Raw genomic sequence first — 25,020 nt, forward strand, 5'->3', positions numbered from 1 at the left:
TTATTACGTTTGCAATCGCAACAAATAATCTGCTCAGACCCCAACCAATGATCATCAAAAGTCGTGCTATAAATTCTCAAACAACCCAAAGCTTCCTAGATGCCCTTCCACCTACCCAAGGACGTCAGAGTTTAAAAATTGGTGAACCACCTAACTGAGGAACAAAATTTTACCTTGCGTAATACCCTATACGCAGTCGCACCCCTAAAAACCAAAAAAACATTTGTCATAAACTAGCTCCCTGGTATACAGAAAAAGCAAGCTTCCAGAAAATCGGAACGGAAATGGCGCTACACCAAACTGGAAGTCTTCCGATTAGCTTGGAAAGACAGTGCAGTATTAAAGAGCCCTCACTGCTGCTCGATCATCCAATTTTTCCAACTTAATTGAGGAGAATAAGAACAATCCAACATTTATTTTTGATACTGTCGCAAAGCTAACTAAAAAGCAGCATTCCCCAAGAGCGGATGGTGTTCAATTCAGCAGTGATAAATTCATGAACTTCTTTGACGAAAAGATCATGATCATTAGAAAGAAAATTACGGACTCCTCTTTAAATGTGCGTATTTCTCCAAAGCTCAGTTGTCCTGAGTCTGGGAGACAAGGGAGACACTTTCTTTTCTCTCAGAGGACCTGAGCCCTAGGACCTCAGGTCCTCTGAGAGGACTGTCCCCAGTCCACCTGCTGCTGCTCCAGTTTCAACTGTTCTGCCTGCGGCTATGGAACCCTGGCCTGTTCACTGGACGTGCTACCTTGTCCTGGGACCTGCTGTTTTTGACTCTCTCTTTACTGCACCTGCTGTCTTTAACTCTGAATGATCGGCTATGAAAAGCCAACTGACATTTACACCTGAGGTGCTGACCTGTTGCACTCTCTACAACCACTGTGATTATTATTATTTGCCCCCGCTGGTCATCTATGAACGTTTGAATATCTTGGCCATGTACTGTTAAAATCTCCACCTGGCACAGCCAGAAGAGGACTGGCCAACCCTCAGAGCCTGGTTCCTCTTTAGGTTTTTTACTAGGTCCCTGCCTTTCATGGGAGTTTTTCCTAGCCACCATGCTTCTACATCTGCATTGCTTGCTGTTTGGGGTTTTAGGCTGGGTTTCTGTATAGCACTTTTTGACATCGGCTGATGTAAAAAGGGCTTTATAAATACATTTGATTGATTGATCTATATGGTCCTAATAATTATGATCCACGCTTCTTTGAAAATATATATCATAATTTATTGGTAACTCTGGGTCTTCCTTTCCTGTGGCAGTCTTCATGAGAGCCAGTTTCATCATAGCGCTTGATGGTTTTTGCAACCACACTTGAAGAAACTTTCAAAGTTAGTGACATTTTGCAGATTGGCTGACCTTCATTTCTTAAAGTAATGATGGACTGTCGTTTGTCTTTGCTTTTTGAGCTGTCTTTTACCAAATAGGGCTATCTTCTGTATACCACCCCTACCTTAACACAACACAACTGATTGGCTCAAACACATTATTAAGAACATTACATGATTTTATATGTTTTATTTCATAGTTTGGATGTCTTCACTATTATTCTACAATGTAAAAAACAGTAAAAATAAAGAAAAACCTTTGAATGAGTAGGTGTGTCCAAACTTTTGACTGGTACTGTATATAGAAATAAAAACTGTAACATAGAGGCACCGAATAAGTCAGAGTAAAAACAAAAATAAATGGAGTTATTTATTCAAGAAAGATCAAGTGTGCTTTATTTTTATAATACACTGCTCAAAAAAATAAAGGGAACACTAAAATAACACATCCTAGATCTGAATGAATGAAATAATCTTATTAAATACTTTTTTCTTTACATAGTTGAATGTGCTGACAACAAAATCACACAAAAATAATCAATGGAAATCCAATTTATCAACCCATGGAGGTCTGGATTTGGAGTCACACTCAAAATTAAAGTGGAAAACCACACTACAGGCTGATCCAACTTTGATGTAATGTCCTTAAAACAAGTCAAAATGAGGCTCAGTAGTGTGTATGGCCTCCACGTGCCTGTATGACCTCCTTACAACGCCTGGGCATGCTCCTGATGAGGTGGCGGATGGTCTCCTGAGGGATCTCCTCCCAGACCTGGACTAAAGCATCCGCCAACTCCTGGATAGTCTGTTGGTGGATGGAGCGAGACATGATGTCCCAGATGTGCTCAATTGGATTCAGGTCTGGGGAACGGGCGGGCCAGTCCATAGCATCAATGCCTTCCTCTTGCAGGAACTGCTGACACACTCCAGCCACATGAGGTCTAGCATTGTCTTGCATTAGGAGGAACCCAGGGCCAAACGCACCAGCATATGGTCTCACAAGGGGTCTGGGGATCTCATCTCGGTACCTAATGGCAGTCAGGCTACCTCTGGCGAGCACATGGAGGGCTGTGCGGCCCCCCAAAGAAATGCCACCCCACACCATGACTGACCCACCGCCAAACCGGTCATGCTGGAGGATGTTGCAGGCAGCAGAAACGTTCTCCACGGCGTCTCCAGACTCTGTCACATGTGCTCAGTGTGAACCTGCTTTCATCTGTGAAGAGCACAGGTCGCCAGTGGCGAATTTGCCAATCTTGGTGTTCTCTGGCAAATGCCAAACGTCCTGCACGGTGTTGGGCTGTAAGCACAACCCCCACCTGTGGACGTCGGGCCCTCATACCACCCTCATGGCGTCTGTTTCTGACCGTTTGAGCAGACACATGCATATTTGTGGCCTGCTGGAGGTCATTTTGCAGGGCTCTGGCAGTGCTCCTCCTGCTCCTCCTTGCACAAAGGCGGAAGTAGCGGTCCTGCTGCTGAGTTGTTGCCCTCCTACGGCCTCCTCCACGTCTCCTGATGTACTGGCCTGTCTCCTGGTAGCGCCTCCATGCTCTGGACACTACGCTGACACAGCAAACCTTCTTGCCACAGCTCGCATTGATGTGCCATCCTGGATGAGCTGCACTACTTGAGCCACTTGTGTGGGTTGTAGACTCCGTCTCATGCTACAACTAGAGTGAAAGCACCGCCAGCATTCAAAAGGGACCAAAACATCAGCAGGAAGCATAGGAACTGAGAAGTGGTCTGTGGTCACCACCTGCAGAACCACTCCTTTATTGGGGGTGTCTTGCTAATTGCCTATAATTTCCACCTGTTGTCTATTCCATTTGCACAACAGCATGTGAAATTTATTGTCAATCAGTGTTGCTTCCTAAGTGGACAGTTTGATTTCACAGAAGTGTGATTGACTTGGAGTTACATTGTGTTGTTTAAGTGTTCCCCTTTTTTTTGAGCAGTGTATATTAAACTGGATGGAATATGGGGAAAAATGCACCAAATATATATTTTTTAATCTTTAACAAAGAAATGCTACCAAAAATAATTTACTGAAACTTGTTACAAATGATGGCATCATCCATGATTTTTTTCAATTAATAGTGTAAAATGTACAGCTACAGCTATACAGAAAGACTCATGTGAAGGCCTAATTATAGAGGAGGAACTTCTAGATGCAATTAAAGCCTTCAAGTCCGGGAAAACTCCAGGGCTGAATGGCATACTAGTTGAGGTATATATTTGTTCCACTGGATATCATAAGGTGAATGCACCAATTTGTAAGTCGCTCTGGATAAGAGCGTCTGCTAAATGACTTAAATGTAAATGTAAATGTATATCAAATATTTTTTGATGTACTCAAAGGTCCATTATTAACATGTTTTACCACTCCTATAAAAATGATAGACTATCAGATACTCAGCAAGAAGGTCTAATTTCACTATTACTGCGACAGGACCCAGATGGTAATTATAAAGATCCAGTCCACGTAAAAAACTGGAGACCCCTTATACTTCATTGTTGTGATGCCAAAATCCTAGCAAAATGCATAGCGCATAGAATTATAAAGGTATTGTCAGATATTATTCATCTTAATCAGACAGGTTTTTTTAACATGGACAATACAGTGGAGATAATATAAGACTATAAAGTATATAAAGTAAACAATAGAACACTATGAAACATCTGGGAAAGCAGGCCTGGTTTTCATAGCTGACTTTGAAAATGCCTTTGATAAAGTACGACTGGAATTTATATATAAACGTCTGGATTATTTTAATTTTGTAGAATCTCTTATACAATGGGTAAAAGTTATGTATAGTAACACCAGGTGTAAAATAGTAAATAAATGCTGCTTCTCAGAAAGTATTAAATTGTTAAGAGGAGTATTTATATATTATGGCCATCGAAATATTAGCTAATAAAATTCAACAATAATATCAAGGGGCTAGAACTCCAGTGCTTTTTTATTTTTATTTTACCTTTGTTTAACCAGGTAGGCAAGTTGAGAACAAGTTCTCATTTATAACTGCAACTTGGCCAAGATAAAGCAAAGCAGTTCAACACATACAGCAACAGAGTTACACATGGAGTAAAACAAACATACAGTCAATAATAAGGTACAAAAACAAGTCTATATACAATGTGAGCAAATGAGGTGAGATAAGGGAGGTAAAGGCAATCAAAAAGGCCACGGTGGCGAAGTAAATACAATACAGCAATTAAAAAACACTGAAATTGTAGATTTGCAGTAGGTGAATGTGCAAAGTCGAAATACTGGGGTGCAAGGGAGCAAAATAAATAAATACAGTAGGGGATGAGGTAATTGTTTGGGTTATTTATAGATGGGCTATGTACAGCTGCAATGATCTGTGAGCTGCTCTGACAGCTGGTGCTTATAGCTGGTGAGGGAGATAAGTCTTTCCAGTTTCAGAGATTTTTGTAGTTCGTTCCAGTCATTGGCAGCAGAGAACTGGAAGGAGAAGCGGCCAAAGGAGGAATTGGCCCTGGGGGTGACCAGTGAAATACACCTGCTGGAGCGCGTGCTACGGGTGGGTGCTGCTATGGTGACCAGCGAGCTGAGATAAGGCGGGACTTTACCTAGCAGGGTCTTGTAGATGACCTGGAACCAGTGGGTTTGGCGACGAGTATGAAGCGAGGGCCAGCCAACGAGAGCGTACAGGTCGCAGTGGTGGGTAGTATATGGGGCTTTGGTGACAAAACGGATGCCACTGTGAAAGACTGCATCCAATTTGTTGAGTAGGGTGTTGGAGGCTATTTTGTAAATGACATCACCGAAGTCGAGGATCGGTAGGATGGTCAGTTTTACGAGGGAATGTTTGGCAGCATGAGTGAAGGATGCTTTGTTGCGAAATAGGAAGCCAATTCTAGATTTAACTTTGGATTGGAGATGTTTGATTTGAGTCTGGAAGGAGAGTTTAGAGTCTAACCAGACACCTAGGTATTTGTAGTTGTCCACATATTCTAAGTCAGAACTGTCCAGAGTAGTGATGCTGGGCGGGCGGGCTGGTGTAGGCAGCGATCGGTTGAAGTGCATGCATTTAGTTTTACTTGTATTTAGGAGCAGTTGGAGGCTACGGAAGGAGAGTTGTATGGCATTGAAGCTCGTCTGGAAGGTAGTTAACACAGTGTCCAAAGAAGGGCCAGAAGTATACAGAATGGTGTCGTCTGCGTAGAGGTGGATCAGAGACTCACCAGCAGCAAGAGTGACATCATTGATGTATACAGAGAAAAGAGTTGGCCCAAGAATTGAACCCTGTGGCACCCCCATAGAGACTGCCAGAGGCCCAGACAACAGGCCCTCCGATTTGACACACTGAACTCTATCGGATAAGTAGTTGGTGAACCAGGGGAGGCAATCATTTGAGAAACCAGGGCTGTTGAGTCTGATGATGAGGATGTGGTGATTGACAGAGTCGAAAGCCTTGGCCAGGTCAGTGAATACGGCTGCACAGTATTGTTTGTTATCGATGGCGGTTAAGATATCGTTTAGGACCTTGAGCGTGGCTGAGGTGCACCCATGACCAGCTCTGAAACCAGATTGCATAGTGGAGAAGGTACGGTGGGATTCGAAATGGTCGGTAATCTGTTTGTTAACTTGGCTTTCAAAGACCTTAGAAAGGCAGGGTAGGATAGATATAGTTATGCCGTAGAAAAATGCTTAAGAACAAGGGTGTCATTGTACACTGACGATTCATGTTTTCTTTCAAATCAGCAATTTGGATCCCTCAACAGCCTCATAGAGGATCTAGATTATTTTTCTAACCTCTCTTGATTAAATCCGAATTATGATAAAAGCTCCATATTAGGTATCGGATCTTTTACGTTACCGTGCAGTTTACCAATATAATGGGACGACGGTGAAGTGGACATACTCGGTATTCATATCCCAAAATAAATAAATGATCTCACTACATTTTAATAAAAAGTTAGCCAAATTAGATATCACCTGTCTAATTGTGGAAAAATCCCCCCGATTAATTCTTTAGTCATATCCCATTTTACCTATTTACTTATGGCCCTGCCTACATCTAACGACTTGTTTTTTTTTAATTAAATGAGCCCAAAATATTCCACTTTATTTGGAAAGGCAAGCCGAACAAAATTAAACGGGCCTATTTATATAATGAATATGAATTTGGAGGGCAGAAATGATTAAATATTAAAGCATTGGACATCTCACTAAAGGCTTCTGTCATACAAAAATTATACTTAAATCCGGACTGGTTCTCTAGCAGATTGGTAAGAATGTGTTTAAGAATGGCCTTTTTTCCTTAATTCAGATAACAACCTTTCATTTTCGGTTATTTGAAAATGAAATCACCTCCAAAATATTGCTATTTTAAAAACAGGCAATACAAAGCTGGTTGCAATTTCATTTTAATCCACCAAGAAAGACAGAACAAATATTAGAACAAATATTATGGTTAAACTCAAATATACTAATTGATAAAAATAAATCAAATTACATTTTATTTGTTACATGCTCCGAATACAACAGGAGTAGACCTTACAGTGAAATGCTTACTTAACCAACAATGCAGTTAAGAAAAATAAGTGTTAAGAAAGTATTTACAAAAATAAACTGAAGTAAAAAAAATAAAAAAAATAAAAAATAATTATAATAATTAAGGAACAACAATAAAATGACAGTAGCAAGGCTATATACAGGGGGTACCAGTACAGAGTCAATGTGTGGGGCCACAGGTTAGTAGAGGTAATTGAGGTAATATGTACATGTACAGTAGGTAGAGGTAAAGTCTCTATGCATGGAAATAACAGAGAGTAGCAGCAGCGTAGAAATGGGGGGTGGGGATGAAATAGTTTGGGTAGCCATTTGATTAGCTGTTAAGGAGTCTTATGGCTTGGGGGTAGAAGCTGTTAAGAAGCCTTTTGGGCCTAGACTTGGCACTCCGGTACTGCTTGCCGTGCGGTAGCAGAGAGAACAGTCTATGACTAGGGTGACTGGAGTCTTTGGCAATTTTTAGGCCCTTCCTCTGACACCGCCTGGAATAGAGATCCTGGATGGCAGAAAGCTTGGCCCCAGTGATGTACTGGGCAGTACGCACTACCCTCTGTAGTGCCTTGTGGTCGGAGGCCGAGCAGTTGCCATATCAGGCGGTGATGCAACCTACTCCAATTAGGGGAGGGGTGGTAGGGTTAGGGGAAAATATATATTAAAACATAAAAAATAATATATATATTTACAACAACAAAAATTATGGGGGATTGGAAATGATGCAGACAATTACATTGATAGAAGGTCCAATCTATCTGCAATATTAAAGCTGATCTACCCCCTAAAGAATGAAAAATATAAAAATAAAACTACATCATGCTAGCTGGCACATGGTGTCGGCTCCGCCTGCTGTGCACCGGAGTCCTCCTTGGACAGGGGTGTCAAGCTCATTCTACGGAGGGCCGAGCGTCAGGTTTTTGGTTTTGCCTTTCAATTATGACCTAGACAACCAGGTGAGGGGAGTTCCTTATTAATTAGTCACCTTAATTCATCCATCAAGTACAAGGGTGGAGAGAAAACCTGCAGACAATCGGCCCTCCGTGGAATGAGTTTGACACGTGTCCTACGACTAGCTAGCTAGCAGTGTCCTTTGCTCCCGCCTCCTGAACACCTGCCTTCGTCATTGTTAACAGAACTGCAGGAAAACAGTGCCGACGTGCATGGGCGATGTCACGAATCCCACCAAAGGTGGCTCCCCTGCCTGTTCGGGCGGCGGTCGTCGTCGCTGGTCTACTAGCCGCCGCTGATCCCTTTTTCCTTTTCTGTTTGTTCGGTCTTATTGGTTGCACCTGTTGCACCATTTGTGTTTATTTAAGCCTGTTAGGCCCGCCCAGGTTTGTGCGGGATTATTTCTCTGTTTGTTGTTGGATGTGCTGGCTGGCGCCTTATTTCTCTCCGGACTGTTTTGCCCTGTGTTTTTGGGCTTGTCTACTTTGTGACACGCCCTCTGTTTTTGGCGTGACCGTTTTGTGCCGGAGAAATGAAGACGTTATACTTACCCTCTGCTCTCTGCGCCTGACTCCAACCACCACTCCTAGGAATCCCTGACAGAATCCTGCACCCGGTAAAGGAGGTGCAGCGGTTGTTAGGGTTTGCCAATTACTACCAGAGGTTTATCCGGGGCTTTGGTCAGGTGGCTGCTCCCATTACCTCACTGCTGAAGGGGGGACCGGCGCGCTTGCGCTGGTCAGCAGAGGCGAACAGAGCTTTCAGTCGTCTGAAGGAGCTGTTTACCGACGCTCCCGTGCTGGCTCATCCGGACCCCTCTTTGGCATTTATAGTGGAGGTAGACGCGTCCGAGACTGGGGTGGGAGCCGTGCTATCACAGCGCTCGGGCACGCCACCAAAACTCCGCCCTTGCGCTTTCTTTTCGAGGAAGCTCGGTCCGGCGGAGCAGAACTATGACGTGGGGGACCGGGAGTTGTTAGCTGTAGTCAAAGCTCTGAAAGTGTGGAGACACTGGCTTGAGGGGGCTAAGCACCCTTTCCTCATCTGGACTGACCACCGTAATCTCAAGTACATCCGGGCAGCTAGGAGATTGAATTCGCGTCAGGCCAGGTGGGCCATGTTCTTTACCCGATTTCGTTTTACGATCTCCTATCGGCCAGACTCCCTTAACACGAAGGCCGACGCGCTGTCCCGCCTATATGACACCGAGGAGCGGGCCATCGATCCAACTCCCATCCTCCCAGCTTCATGCTTGGTAGCACCGGTGGTGTGGGAGGTGGACGTGGAGATCGAGCGGGCGTTACGGTTGGAACTTGCACCCCCTCAGTGTCCAGCAAGTGCTCAGTACGTGCCGCTTGGTGTCCGTGATCGATTGATTCGATGGGCCCATACACTTCCCTCTTCAGGTCACCCTGGGATCGAGAGGACAGTGCGGAGTCTTAGGGGAAAGTACTGGTGGCCCACGTTGGCTAAGGACGTGAGGTTTTATGTCTCCTCCTGCTCGGTGTACGCTCAGAGCAAGGCTCCTCGACACCTGCCTAGAGGGATATTACAGCCCCTCCCCGTTCCACAGCGGCCGTGGTCGCACTTGTCTGTGGACTTTCTCACCGACCTCCCCCCATCTCAGGGGAACACCATGATCCTGGTCGTTGTGGATCGGTTTTATAAGTCCTGCCGTCTCATCCCATTGCCCGGTCTCCCTACGGCTCTACAGACTGCGGAGGCCCTGTTTATCCATGTCTTCCGGCACTACGGGGTGCCCGAGGACATCGTTTCTGATCGGGGTCCCCAGTTCACGTCCAGAGTTTGAAGGGCGTTCATGGAACGGCTGGGGGTCTCGGTCAGCCTGACCTCGGGTTTCCACCCCGAGAGTAATGGGCAGGTGGAGAGAGTGAACCAAGATGTGGGTAGGTTTCTGCGGTCGTATTGCCAGGACCGGCCCAGGGAATGGGCGAGGTACGTCCCATGGGCAGAGGTAGCCCAAAATTCCCTTCGTCACTCTTCTACTAACATGTCACCGTTCCAGTGCGTGTTGGGCTACCAGCCGGTCCTGGCTCCATGGCACCAGAGCCAGACCGAGGCTCTTGCGGTGGAGGAGTGGGTACAGCGCTCGAAGAACACTTGGAGAGCCGTCCAGGAATCATTAAGGAAAGCGAGTGGACGGCAGAAGAGGAGCGCTGACTAGCACCACAGTGAGGCCCCCGTGTTTGCACCAGGGGACTGGGTCTGGCTCTCGGCCCGAAACCTGCTCCTCCGCCTGCCCTGCCGGAAGCTGGGGCCGCAGTGTGTGGGGCCGTTTAAAGTCCTGAGGAGGATAAACGAGGTGTGTTACCGGTTGCAGCTTCCTTCTTACTACCGTATTAACCCCTCGTTTCATGTGTCTCTCCTCAGGCCGGTGGTGGCTGGTCCCCTGCAGGAAGGTGAGGTCCCGGACGTCCCTCCACCCCCTCTGGACATTGGGGGGTCCCCGGCGTATACTATACGCGCCATTCTGGACTCCAGACGCCGGGTGGGGGGTCTACAGTACCTCGTGGACTAGGAGGGGTACGGCCCGGAGGAGAGGTGCTGGGTAGCGGTGAAGGACATTTTGGACCCTTCACTTCTGAGGGACTTCCACCGCCTCCATACGGGTCGCCCTCGAGGCCGGTGGCGGCGCGCTGCGGGGTACTGTCACGAATCCCACCGAAGGTGGCTCCCCTGCCTGTTTGGGAGGCGCTCGGCGGTCGTCGTCGCCGGTCTACTAGCCGCCGCTGATCCCTTTTTCCTTTTCTGTTTGTTCGGTCTTATTGGTTGCACCTGTTCCGTTTTGTTTCTTGATTTGTGTTTATTTAAGCCTGTTAGGCCCGCCCAGGTTTGTGCGGGATTATTTCTCTGTTTGTTGTTGGATGTGCTGGCTGGCGCCTTATTTCGTTCTGGACTGTTTTTCCTTGTGTTTTTGGGCTGGTCTACTTTGTGACGCGCCCTCTGTTTTTGCCGTGACCGTTTTGTGCCGGAGAAATAAAGACGTTATACTTACCCTCTGCTCTCTGCGCCTGACTCCAACCACCACTCCTAGGAATCCCTGACAGGCGAAGGATGCCTCTTCTGTGAGGTTTATTTTTTCTCTATTATTTTACTAATTAGGGAGGGGCAGCACTATTTTTTTATCATCAATAAATTGTACATCAAAAGCACATTCAAAAACACACATACATGCCATTATCTTCAAGTATGACTCCAGCAGCTAGAGGTCGGACAGAAATGATTTATTAGGGCAACATCTGTAAATGTCAGATGAGGACAGCAACCTATCATACAGTGGAGGTTTAGAGTACACAGTCATCTATATCCTCGATTTGAACCTTTTATTTTCCTCAATATAGTTAATGACAATGCAGTGACATGATGGAGAGAGGTCATCATTACTAACACTAGAATAATTCAATTTGTATGTTTTACATGTACAGCAACTAACTGCTTTACAAAAAGCTAAATAATACAATATATCATCACATGTATTTACAGTGTAGTAAATATACCTTTGTCAATTTTTACACAAAATTATTTACAGAGGTGGAGCTTACTGTGTAAAAAAAATGAGGGAAAGAAACAGTAAAACTGTGGCCAGTGGTTAAAAATATTTTGCATAACCTTGAGATGTGCCAAATTAGGAGATATCACACCAGCGCAAGACACAATTGACTTCAGTTGAGAATCATGAAAACCAACAACACATTTACAGAGAGCTCAGTCTGCCTTTCAGAGACAAGTGTCTGCTCCCAACACTTTCCTCTGGTATTAGTGTGATAACAGGTGGTGGGGGTGCTCTGCATCCAAAACCTTTTCAGCTGTCATTTCTATGCTTTACCATTTTGAAAGGAAGTCCAAATGGCCATTCCTGTATATTAAAAGCACATTTGAAGAGAAAATACATTTTAAAATTGTTTTATCCTTTGCATTGAACAAAGTGGTTAACTGATATCTATATACTGTCTCTCCTGTGCTGCTGCAAATAAATGTTAGAGCCTTCAAGTACAGACATGTTCAATTCATTCAATTTAGGACACATTGTATGTGAATTCATTCCTTTCAGTTCTTTAAAGTGGCACATTTCCATTAAGTAAAACCAAGGCAAAAACATTCCCTCCGGCCTAACCTTTCAGATGAGACACTGAGAAGAAGGGGTCTATTGAAGATAGGGTTATCAAAGTGTTCTGTCTGCCTGGTATACACTGTAAAATAAAGAAATATCAAATAGAAACAGTTGGTTGGGTTCACTCTTCAAAGCATATGCGCTTGAAACAGAGATCTGTACAGTTCCTAAGTCTGATGAGGACAGAACTAAATAACTGATACTTTCACAATACACACATCATAGTACATGATGACTAAAGCTGCGGTTTTGACTAAAGAGCAAAAAGCGTTGATTCATAGCTTGGTCCATCTCTCTCACTAGTTATATCATCTCTCATTCCCATTAAAAAAGCTAACTGTTATTTGTGGGTTAGTATATTGGACTTCTCAGAGGACTTTATCAATACACAGTAGTTTTAAGAGTTTGTTTGTACTATATTGCCGTTCCTTAACTTTGGTTTCCTTCACACTAGATCTTTTGAAATCTTGTTGATTGCGTTTGGTAAACTTGCTCCATTTTATCTTTAAATCTTTATTTTTTTCCCCTTTCCATGATGTGGAACTGCTTCTTCTGGACGTATATCCTCCTGATTCAAGTATAATAAAACATTTGTAAACAAAATCCAGGCATGGAGTTCAACTTCATTACACAAGGTTCATTACCTCTCAACAGCACCAACACACTTTGAATTTGGAAAAAACAACTAAGTGTGCACATTGTTCATTTTCTTGTGGTCATCATGTCAAATCTAAACCAGATGAATAGAATAGGAAAACAAATGTATGGTTGTTGATTGTTAAGATGGCTGGATGTGTGTGACAAACTAAATGGCCAGTAAAACACTAGTGTTTTTTTAACTGTCAAGTCTTCATATCCTCCCTCCTATCTCCATACTCATTTTTATACACCAACTCCTACTCAGTGTACATAATGCACATGCTCTCCTCAGCAAAGCAAGTCAAAAACATCTCATGGAATTGTGTTTTACCCCAGGATTATCATTATGATAACAAGTACTTTACAAAAAAACATTTTGAAGGAGTTGGCACAAGCATCCAAAACAACCATGACTTAGAGTCAATGTATGGCACTGGTTGGTAACCTCAAACAGCAGAAATGAGGAACCAGGCTCCACAAGGAATTGAAAGGTGTAACCAGAGGACTCCTGTGCTGCTCAACAAACTGCACCTTGTTGTTACAGAAAGGGAAGTCTCTACTGTTTGCCACACGTTCAGTCTATCTGTGCAATACATATCGGACCAACTGAAAAGGCTCAGAGAAAGTCAAAAATGATAAAACTACAGAACAGGTTTGATTTTCCTTTCGCTACTGCAAGCTAGTCTTTGGTGCAGCATCCCAGGGCCTGCTGCACTGCATCATGGGACTGACCCCTATGCCTATACACGTGCCACACTATCGACTAATGAGGGAAGACAATGGCAAGAAGGGCAAGTAACACCCTGTACAGCTATACTCCCAATACACATAGTTCTCCTATCTGAGAACAGACTGTCTGACTATAGTCTCAATCCCTCACAATGCTTTTTTTTGGCAGCATTTCAGTAGGCTGATTTTATACATGGAAAACACTATTCAGTAGGTATGTGTCTTGAGGTGATTACTACCATAGGTTATTTTTTACTATAAACTGGGTGGTTCGAGCCCTGAATGCTGATTGGCTGACAGACTTGGTATATCAGACCGTATATAACGGGTATGACAAAATATTTATTTTTACTGCTCTAATTACGTTGGTAACCAGTTTATAATAGCAATAAGGCACCTCAGGGTATGTGGTATATATACCACTGCTAAGGGCTGTGTTCAGGCACTCCGCGTTGCATCGTACATAAGAACAGCCCTTAGCCGTGGTATATTGGCCATATACCACACCTCCTCGTGCCTTATTACTTTATTCATATTTCTAATCTTTCAAATTAAATATTTATTTTGCAATTATACAATTAAATTAAATTCTATAATAATTCATAACTATATCATTGTGTATGCGACCAAGACAATTTGATTGTAATTACCTTACATTATTTTACTATTTACATCATGAACAGGGACAGATTTACTTTAGCTTTTGATCCCGGAACATAATTGGCACCAATTTTCACAAAACAAAGAGCAAACTGAAAACAATACTGTTGTGACTTCAACATTTCATTGTCTTAAATACAGGTGCAACATTTGTAGATGCAGCAAATCTGGTCCCTAGAGTCATGGACTTTCTGTTTGAATATTTTTTTGACAAGAAGTACCGAATGTTAACAATGTTTTACATGAATATTTAACCATACAGGTTCATTATTGTCAGGCAGCTGATTAGTTATGAATGTATACTTGTATCATAAGGTATTGTGTGTGTGTGTGTGTGTGTGTGTGTGTGTGTGTGTTTATATACAGTATCAGTCAAAAGTTTGGACACAGCTACAAATTCCTGGGTTTCTCTTTATTTGTACTATTTTCTACATTATAGAATAATAGTGAAGACATCAACACTATGAAATAAACACATATGGAATCATGTAGTAACCAAAAAAGTGTTAAACAAATCTAAATATATTTAACATTGGAGATTCTACAAAGTAGCCACCCTTTTCCTTGATGACAGCGTTGCACTCTTGGCATTCTCTCAACCAGCTTCATGAGGTAGTCACCTGGAATGCATTTCAATTAACAGGTGTGCGTTGTTAAAAGTTAATTTAATGCATTTGAGCCAATCAGTTGTGTTGTGATAAGGTAGGGGTGGTATACAGAAGACAGCCCTATTTAGTAAAAGAACAAGTCCATATTATGGCAATAACAGCTCAAAATAAGCAAAGAGAAATCACAGTCCATCATTACTTTAAGACATGAAGGTCAGTCAATCCGGAAAATTTCAAGAACGTTGAACGTTTCTTCAAGTGCAGTTGTAAAAACCATCAAGCACAAGGATGAAAGTGGCTCTCGAGGGCCGCCACAGGAAAGAAAGACCCAGAGTTACCTCTGCTGCAGAGGATAAGTTCATTAGAGTTAACTGCACCTTAGATTGCAGCCCAAATAAATGCTTCACAGAGTTCAAGTAACAGACATAACTCAACATCAACTGTTCAGAGGAGACTGCGTGAATCAGGCCTTCATGGTCGAATTGCTACAAAGAAAACACTACTAAAGAATACCGGACATTAAACCGGTGGAAATCTGTCCTTTGGTGTGATGAGTCCAAATTTGAGATTTTTGGTTCCAACCGCCGTGTCTTTGTGAAACGCAGAGTAGGTGAACGGATGATCTCAGCATGTGTGGTTTCCACCGTGATGCATGGAGGTGGTGTGATAGTGTGGGGATGGTTTGCTGGTGACACTGTTGGTGATTTATTTAGAATTCAAGGCACACTTAACTAGCATGGCTACTACAGCATTCTGAAGCGATACGCCATCCCATCGGGTTTGCGCTGAATGGGACTATCCTTTGTATTTCAACAGGACAATGACCAAAACACACCTCCAGGCTGTGTAAGGGCTATTTGACCAAGAAGGAGAGTGATGGAGTGCTGCATCAGATGACCTGGCCTCTACAAATCACCCGACCACAACCCAATTGAGATGGTTTGGGGTGAGTTAGAACACAGCGTGAAGCAAAAGCAGCCAACAAGTGCTAAGCATCTCCTTCAAGAGTATTGGAAAAGTATTCCAGGTGAAGCTGGTTGAGAGAATGCCAAGAGTGTGCAAAGCTGTCATCAAGGCAAAGGGTGGCTACTTTGAAGAATCTTAAATATAAAATATATTTTGATTTGTTTAACACTTTTTTGCTTATTACATGATTCCATGTGTAATTTCATAGTGTTGATGTCTTCACGAATATTCTACAATGTAGAAAATAGTAAAAATAAAAGAAAAACCCTTGAGTGAGTAAGTGAGTCCAAACTTTTGACTGGTACTGTATATATACACGGTACACACACACGCACACACGCACACACACAAACCCTAGAAAAGGCACACAATGAACAAAACAACCTCCCAAGTGTGTGTTGTGTGTGCATGTATATGTGTGTTTACAGTAAGTGTGGGCAAGAATGAGACAATTACAACTAAGACTACCACTATAGATATACATTTCAAAGCTAAGGCGGATTTCCAATGTCCATTCCAACATAGGAGGACACTGTCTATTCCTGTTTTTCCTCAAGATTTTCCTTCCCAACTTTCCCTGACATAGTGTTGTGAAACGTGAACAGCGTGCTGATGAAAAGCTTAAGTTCTGAAACCTGCAGGGCTGCTGTCCTCCAACACCAGAGTGGCCTGTCTAGTTGACCCTCTCTGGCACTCCATCATGTGAGAATAAAAATACTGCCTAATCAAGAGGAATCCCCACAGCTTGGACAATCAATAACCAATGAAGACACATGGCTTGGCCATCATTGGATTGTGCCTGACAAAGCTCAAACAGGGCAAATTGATCATCCAGCCCCCACCTCCCCAGCACAGTAAACCCCTAATGTCTGTTGTTGGCCATGCTTTTCACAGGTGTTGCAAATACAGGATGGTTTTAGTGCTTTCAGTGATTTCCTCCAGAACGGGGTGTGTGTGTGTGTGTGTGTGTGTTTTTCAGGGTAGTGCTCTCCCTCTGCAGTGATGGTGGGTGAGAGGGATCCCTTTCCTCAACACTGGGTCCCAAGGTCCAATCTATATTGTCATGTCCATGTCTCAATGAGAGGCATTTGCAGCTTATACTTTGATCTAGTTCAGCCCCATTGTCAAAGCTCTCTCAGCTTGAAGAAAAAGGTCCTTCTACTAACAACACTTAAAGGCAAAAAACAAACAAATGTACATGCATGTTGAATTACAGAAAGTTGTGCAAATCACAAAAATGGTTCTCATAATACTTTGTCATTATGATATAAAATTCAACCAAGACAAAAGAAGCAAGACAACAAAATGGCTTCAGATACTATGATCCCTACTGTTTCTGCTGTGTTGTCAATGTCAGTGCTTTCTTCCAACTAATGCTGTTTTTAAAAAAGGATTCCAATGTAGCTCATTATGTGACACAAAAAGACCAAACGAAACAACGCCAGACTCAGACACCGACTGCTTCACAAACAAAACAACGCATCATATTCAGACAGTTCTTCAATATATGTTGATCGTCAAGCAAATATGGCTGACTGGACGGGTTAGGGTAAAAGAAACACGCAAAAAACAACAGAAGGAAACTGAGGAGAATCAAGGCTGAGAGAGAAAGAGAGAGAGAGATCGATAAGACAGGAGAATTGGCGTAGAAGTGCAGCATGATGACTGGCATGGGCGGCCCTGGTAGGGGGTCCTAGTGGTGGGCATCTCTCATACGATCTTCTTGATGCTGGGCCGTTTGAAGCTGCCTGCACTGCGCTGTTTCTGCACCTGGCTGGCAGAACCATGGCGCGTGCGTCCGCTGTTGCTGTGACCCGTGGTCGGAGAGAGCTCCACGTTCTCCTTGTCGATGCCTGCCGGAGGACGGACGGACACACACCATCAGGTATAATATGTCACACTAATACATGAGAAATTATTCTATTATATAATTCTAATGCTTTTGAGACATCCACCTGAAGAGTGTATATAACTCTCAGAGATTCTCTGTTGTTATATACAAATCCAACAATAGGGGGAGTAGTCAACCCATGGACTGATGTAAGTGCTCCAACTTATCGCAACAGGGTTGCTCTGTGTTTTGAACAAACAGGACATATGGTGTACGGGCATTGAAACATTATGTACAAAGACTTCATCACAAACGCTCCAGTAGTGTTGTTGGGCTTTGTGATGGGCCTCTGCTACCCCCCACACACCTCTGAGAGGCTGTGCCGTGTGCCTGGGAGTGAGGAGCAGCATGGGGACGAGGGGCTGTAATACCTGGCCGGACGAGGTGTGGGGTGAAAACGGCGGACTTAGAGCAAGGCAGAGAAGCTTCTCAGACACAGAGTGGGAAAGAAACAGGAGGGAGTGACCATGGCAACCCAAAAAGAGGAATGACAGGAAACAAAGAGCAACATGATTAACAAAAACAAAACATAACAAAGAGTGACAGAAATCAATCATAAGGGGGAAAAAAATGATTCATTCAGCATTCTCATGTGTATCAGACAATATGGTTTAGATTATAAGTATACATACTCCAGTCTATCTGTATAATCAAGTCTCGTTAGTTCCAAATAAAATGTACAATATAGAGCAAAAGAGGCCAATTCTTTCTTCCAAATAGTGGCATAGCATGAATTACTCAAATGTTTTTCAAGACTAAAACAAATGATGAAACATTTCCAAAAGTATATAGACATCCAGTATAACATTACATTTTCAAATAAAACAGAGAATAGAATATGTTCTGAACACAAATGTGGATGTTACCATGACTACGGAAAATCAAGAATGAATGGTGAATAATAATGAGGGAGAAAGTTAGAGGCATCATAACCTCACCTGTTACTGGTACTGCATCAATTACTTTCTCCCACATCATTATTCACCATTCATTCATAATTATCTGTAATTAATTCATGATTATCACGATTCAGTCATGGTAGCATCCAGAAACTATAAGTGAATTTTTCCAAATACTAATGACACCTTCAAATGGGGAACTAGATGCATAAAGTGCTTTCATTTCTAAACAGTAAAACAGATATGTATGAAAACACCCTCACAGAAAAGGTGACATTCTGTACTGTCGCCTCATATCAAACATTTGTTGGAGTATAGAGCCAAATTAAAAGTTTTAGCTTCTGTCCAAATAAATACGTAGGGGAGTGTATATAGTTTCTAGTTGTACCTGTCATCTAACGAGACAAGTTGGAGATTGTTGGAGATGGTCTATAAACTACACCGCATCAAGCATAACAAATGAGGAAGAAAAGGGAACAAAAACATGAAATGAAATGTGTATGAACACTAAATAATACATTTTGAGAACATCATGCATTAATGAGTTAAAGAAAGAGAGAATAAGCCTTACACATGGACCAGGTTGGGGAACCACAATGTAATGCTACATATAGTGGCTGGAACTTTTCAGATGATGTTGGATTCAGTTGGAAATGGATGGATGGGTCATTTATATTTCTCTCTAATTATGTGTTTGTTAGTGCAAGTTGATTCTTCTGATTGGTAAAATGGAAAGACTAAACAGGCCAGACTATATTAAGATGAAGATAAAATGCAGACAGGTTAATGGATGAAATATGTATTTTGTTTGAGATAAAGGTTACTGTAAAGTATCACAGCTATTCCTTAGAATCAAATCTGCCAAGAGACAGAAGGGCTGGATTTGACTGCATGTGTGTGTGTGTGTGTGTGTGTGTGTGTGTGTGTGTGTACACTGTATCTGTGATCAGACCTGGGGAGTGCTGGGAAGTGGCCAGTGAGGTCATGGAGTTGGAGAGGTTGAGGTTGGCTGTGATGCTGAGCTGGCTTTGGACCGGCGGGGGGTAGGGCGACGTGGGCGTACGCAGACACTCCTCGCTCGTCTCCTCGTCGATCCCCGGCAGATACGTGTCAATCAAAGCATCCAGGAACTTCACTATCAGCTCAGCGTAGTCTGGGAACTGGGTTTGCTGTTGGCACAAGCAGAATGGAATGGAATTTACTAACACTGACAATAAACCTTCCATACTCTAAAGAGGCAAATGAGTTGTGTCTGCTCACCTTTGAGAAGGGTCCAGCAAATCTCCATAGACCATTAAACCCAAAGCCTGAGAGAGAAACAGAAGAAACACCGATGAGTATGAAATTGGCATTTTCACTCCAGAACCCATAGTTGTAACTGTATGGAGGGAGGAGTGGGTGGAGTCTCACTCTGCAGGTAGGAGGGCTGGTACTGGGGGGGTGACTCCTCGTGGTATACCATACTCTGCACGATGCCATGGATGGGGTTTAGGAGGTTAGGGTCCTGGCACAGTGATAGGAGGGTGTTGATCTTTGAGTCCAGCAGGTTATGACTGGAGAGAAAACCACAAGATAATATGAAGGATGAAAGTTATTTACGCATGCGTACACATTAAAAGGGGATTGGAAAAAATACATACTTTATTGGGTTGAAACGAAACACTTACACAACTGGAAATACTTTAGGGAAGACAACACTAGCTTCAGCTAAAAACTCGTAGAGGATTCTCTGGTCAAATTCATCTGTTGTATTCTTCACCAACGTAGCCTATAGTATAGAGGCAAGCATGTTAGAAATAGGCACAAACTAATACAGAGGAAGTGGGAGAAGCGGAGTGAGTGGTCTCACCAGGACAGTGAGCAGCAGAGCCTGGATCTTGGGGTCTGTGAGGACCTCCTCATCCAGCAGCACGTTGGACTCTGACACAGACACCTTCCTCAGGGTATGGTGGGAGATTCTTTGGGTCGATTCTGTGGAATGGAAGGGAGGAGAGAGAGCGAGGGTGAGAGAGCGAGAGAGCGAGAGAGAGAGAGATAGGGACCTGTGTCAGTTTCAAAGAATCTGCAGTTGCCACAATCATTTTGGACTTATAAATTAATTATATGTACCCAATGATTCTTGAAGAAAATATATATATATATAGTTAGAGGCGCATTTATATATATATGGAAAATCAAGAATGAATCGTGAATAATAATGAGGGAGAAAGTTAGAGGCGCATATATATATATATATATATATATATATATATATATATATATATATATATATATATATATATATATATATACATACACACATATATATACATACACACATGTATGTATATACATATATATACATACACACACATATACATACATACATACATACACACATTTTTTTACCTTTATTTAACTAGGCAAGTCAGTTAAGAACAAATGACAGCCTACCCCCCCGGCCAAACACTCCCCTAACCCGGACGACGCTGGGCCAACTGTGCGCCGACCTATGGGACTCCCGATGACAGTCGGTTTTGACACAGCCTGGGAACTAACCAGGGTCTGTAGTGAAGCCTCTAGCACAGCAATACAGTGCCTTAGACCGCAGCGCCACTCTGGAGGCCCAATAGAACTTATAAAATGCCTCATGAGCTTAGTTCAATTGTTTTACCCCATCAGGACCCAAAATAAGGTTGTTTTACTTCAAAGTAAATGTAAACAAACACTTCATAGCCTCAGAACATGGTTAAAAACTATCAATTTGATATCATGGATTGTCAGTTCTTGAATCCGTGGCGGTCTATGAATTTGAGATTGGTTACATTTCTCCAGCCCCATGCCTCAGCTTTTTACCGAAACAGTGGCGGGGAAAACACTTTATTATTGTTTCAACTACAGATTGCCCCTTTAACATCAGTGTCAACAGCCACAAACATTGTGTAAGTGTCTGGTATACAGGAGAGAAACTGACCTGGACACTCATAATCGTTCTCCGCCACCCTCCTCATCTTTGGAGGCGTGGTGATTCCAGACTCCATCTCTGGCCTCTTTGGTGCTTTAGTGTCTGATATCAAGTGATCAAAACTCTTCCTAGTGCCTGGTGAGCCAGCATTGAAAAACTAATGTTAAACAATGGGGCATACATACACAGGTCAACTCTCCATACCTAAACTAGTACATACCTGCATGGATATTCTATGGATATCCAAGTCATCCTGCATGAACGTATATAGTCTAAATATCTCTGATCAGGTGTCACATGTTAAAACTCCTCTGTTGGTCAGAGGCCTGGATCTAGCAGTAGAGAATGACTGACAGGTGTCTTACCCAGCAGTTTCTTAGTGTTTGCTTGGGAAGGCTGGCCCATGTCCAGGCTCATGGACTTGCGTGTGCGCGGGCTGATCTGCCCCCCAGTGGGGTAGTGGACCACTAAGTAGCGCTCCGACACCTTGGGGGACGTCCACGGCTGACTCTCCCTAAGAGTTCTGACACAGAAGGAGGGAAGAACAAAACATTATGAAAGGTGAACACACACGGCCCATAAAATTCCTCTGACATCGTTCGATACAGCGAGAGACAAATTCTGCTTAGTCAGCTGTTGCTGCAGCTACTCTATCAGCCTCTACATCAACTCAGCAGCCAGCCCTGTTGTCATTCACCGGCAGCTGGGGTCGCTGTGGTGCACAGAGTACGTGTCCATGGGAACATTCTCCATGGTAACGTCTGAGAGGAGCAGGGACTTCCTGTGCTTGAGGCTACAGCGGCTCCGGACCTCCTCCGAGACAGTGAGGAGAGCTACACACAGACATTTCACAGGTCAATTCAATACTACATCAGTTTATTTTCTACACAGAAACAGTTGCCATGCGAATAAAGAATATCATTGTTTAAAGACAATATGAACAATCCTACTATGGCTGAAAAATAAAAGTATGGCTTCATTGTGGAGCTCTCCGTTAACTCACCTGCCAGGTAGGCCACACTCTGGGTGTTCACCTCAAACTTGTCACAGTTGAGGTGTTTTCCCACCAAGGCCAGCAGTGTGTGGAGGATCCGGATGGTCCGCGCCACTGTGTTGGGGGAGGGGTGTCTGTATCCTAGACAGAGAGGTGGGTGGTTAGACAAAGAGCTAAACCATGCAGTCCCCGGCCGACCCGAGGCTTAGACACCCCCACCTACTTACCTTTCAACAGATGACCCACTAGTGCAAAGTTGAAGTTGGAGTTGAAGTTGAGGCCCACGAAGTGGTCCATCTGTTTACAGTGCCACTCCAGAGGCTTCCTGATCTCCATAAACACCTCCTCTGGACTCTGGACAGGGAGAAACCGGAGGAACACACACAATTCAAGTTAGGGAAAGATAATGAAATCAAAATGAAACTGTAAAAAGATCTGGCCGAAAATGTTGTGGAAGACAAACCTTCTGAATGGGTGTGTGTCTGGTACCGTGTGTATGTTTGTGTGTTTAGTACCTTGTCGTTGAAGACCCTGAGGCTGTCCAGTGTGTGGAGGTTCTGCTCCAGCAGAGCGGTGCCGGCAGAGTAGAGATTGACCTCGTCCAGCTGGAGCACAGCCACGGCCACCCAGAACAGAGCCTTGTGCATGGGGGAGTCCTGAAGGAAAAACACAGGCTGTTATTTACTCTCACCACCACTACTGTCCAACACACACATAATCGGCATCCAACACACGCACACACACACACAAACAAACAAGCCAATTCACCACATACAGGCCAGGGCGAAAATAACTTCCCTCCTCTTGGTCAGCCTGCTTCAAACATGTGGGTTATACTCAATAGAATGTGGTTCGCAGGCGGGCACACAAGAGGAAGTTAGCTCACCAGAACATTTAGCACATCTCTTAAATTAGCCTTTGAGAGTCGCCATCTGTGTGTCCGTGTGTACCTTGTTGAGGAGCGGCTGTAGCTTGGTGAGAGCAATGACTGTGGCTTCTATCAACACCTGGCTGTTGTAGTTATCAGGTCCCTTTAGACAGCTCTCCAGACCCTATGGGACCCAAGACAGCAGGTCAGTTCAGTCTGAGCAGCACAGGTTATACAAACACAGACCCTTTCAACAGACAGGATCAGACAGGATCAGACACTGTTCAACTACTCCCAATACTTGCAGCAGAATCTATTTGAAAACGTGCAAAGTTACCACGAGAGTAGTGATGTTCATATGGACTTAGAATGTCACTTAGCAGATAAAAAAACTACACAAGATGCAAGCGTAGTTAATTGAAGTGATAGAATCTATTTTTGTTTTGTTTTTCACTGACAAAGACACAGTACAAGATACACTACATGTGACAAGATACTACAGTCATTCAGGAAGTGGTTTCCATGAGATGTCCTAAATCTGGGTATAATATGACGTAGCGAGCAGCAGGGCAGAGTGATGGGACACAGACCCGGTCTATGCTGAGCAGGGGGCTGGCCTTGCTGAGGATCCTGATGATCTGTTTGATCTGGCCGTGGGTCACCCTCTTACTGATGCAGCCAAACACCACCAGGGCTCTGGGCTGCAGGGACGGGTTGTACTGGAACGCAAACCTAAAGGAGGGAAGGGAAAGGGAGAGAGGGAGATGGAGTGAGAGAAGAGGGAATGATGAATACAATCCATTCACACGCGTGCCTTATAAAAGCCAATGAAGTGGTCTGAAGCCTCTTTACTTTGCTCTGACATCAAAAAATGTGTAAGCTAAGCATCAGGTAATTGATTCAGAGCAGACAGTGTGGTTGGCTCCACTGAGTCAGTGTTAGTTAGAAGAGGGGAAATGGTGGTGTGAGTTTACCATACCTCTGAGCCAACTCAGTCCACTGGTCCAGCCACTTACAGCTAGGAATGTCCCTCATACAGGCCTTGTGGAGGAGGGGAAACACAATTATGAGCATATACAGTACCAGTTAAAAGTTCGGACACACTTACTCACTCAAGGGTTTTTCTTTATTTTGACTATTTTCTATATTGTAGAATAATAGTGAAGACATCAAAACCATGAAATAGCACATATTGAATCATGTAGTAACCAAAAGTGTTGAACAAATATAAATATATTTTAGATTCTTCAAAGTAGCCACCCTTTGCCTTGATGACAGCTTTACACACTCTTGACATTCTCTCAACCAGCTTCATGAGGAATGCTTTTCCAACAGTCTTGAAGGAGTTCCCACATATGCTGAGCACTTCATAGCTACTTATTTATTTTTTACCTTTATTTAACTAGGCAAGTCAGTTAAGAACATTGTGCGCCACCCTATGGGACTCCCAATCCCGGACAGTCCTTCACTCTGCGGTCCAACCATCCCAAACTAGTTCGGATGATTGTGGAGACCAGGTCATCTGATGCAGCACTCCATCACTCTCCTTGGTCATATATCCCTTACACAGCCTGGAGGTGTGTTGGGTCATTGTCCTGTTGAAAAACGAATGATAGTCCCACTAAGCGCAAACCAGATTGAATGGCGTATCACTGCAGAATGCTGTTGTAGCCATGCTGGTTAAGTGTGCCTTGAATTCTAAATAAATCACCAACAGTGTCACCAGAAAAGCACCCCTACACCATCACACCTCCTCCTCCATGCTTCACGGTGGGAACCACACATGCTGAGATCATCTGTTCACCTACTCTGCGTCTCACAAAGACACGGCGGTTGGAACCAAAAATCTCACATTTGGACTCATCAGACCAAA

The 25,020-nt window shown here is 43.6% G+C and overlaps 1 protein-coding gene across 4 annotated transcripts in view; it reads right to left on the reverse strand.

The window, feature by feature from the left end:
* Window positions 1–16,096: 16,096 nt before the first annotated feature.
* LOC115149113 (neurofibromin) overlaps window positions 16,097–25,020 on the reverse strand; it is a 70,337-nt gene continuing 61,413 nt past the window's right edge. For 2 of the 4 annotated variants that reach the window (XM_029691643.1, XM_029691642.1), the window contains 16 exons: window positions 24,127–24,188; window positions 23,738–23,879; window positions 23,230–23,331; window positions 22,795–22,935; window positions 22,507–22,633; window positions 22,289–22,420; window positions 21,983–22,118; window positions 21,651–21,808; window positions 21,295–21,420; window positions 20,191–20,312; window positions 20,009–20,109; window positions 19,752–19,894; window positions 19,602–19,648; window positions 19,294–19,510; window positions 17,750–17,867; window positions 16,097–17,404 (listed from right to left, as the gene is read on the reverse strand). In XM_029691643.1, coding sequence (XP_029547503.1) covers window positions 17,245–17,404; window positions 17,750–17,867; window positions 19,294–19,510; window positions 19,602–19,648; window positions 19,752–19,894; window positions 20,009–20,109; window positions 20,191–20,312; window positions 21,295–21,420; window positions 21,651–21,808; window positions 21,983–22,118; window positions 22,289–22,420; window positions 22,507–22,633; window positions 22,795–22,935; window positions 23,230–23,331; window positions 23,738–23,879; window positions 24,127–24,188 — 2,034 coding nt within the window. In that variant the 3' untranslated portion in view covers window positions 16,097–17,244. The remainder of the gene's footprint in view (window positions 17,405–17,749; window positions 17,868–19,293; window positions 19,511–19,601; window positions 19,649–19,751; window positions 19,895–20,008; window positions 20,110–20,190; window positions 20,313–21,294; window positions 21,421–21,650; window positions 21,809–21,982; window positions 22,119–22,288; window positions 22,421–22,506; window positions 22,634–22,794; window positions 22,936–23,229; window positions 23,332–23,737; window positions 23,880–24,126; window positions 24,189–25,020) is intronic. The other 2 variants (XM_029691644.1, XM_029691645.1) reach the window with 2 other exon arrangements.

The sequence above is a fragment of the Salmo trutta genome, chromosome 15 (genome assembly GCF_901001165.1).
Source record: "Salmo trutta chromosome 15, fSalTru1.1, whole genome shotgun sequence".
NCBI lineage: Eukaryota > Metazoa > Chordata > Actinopteri > Salmoniformes > Salmonidae > Salmo > Salmo trutta.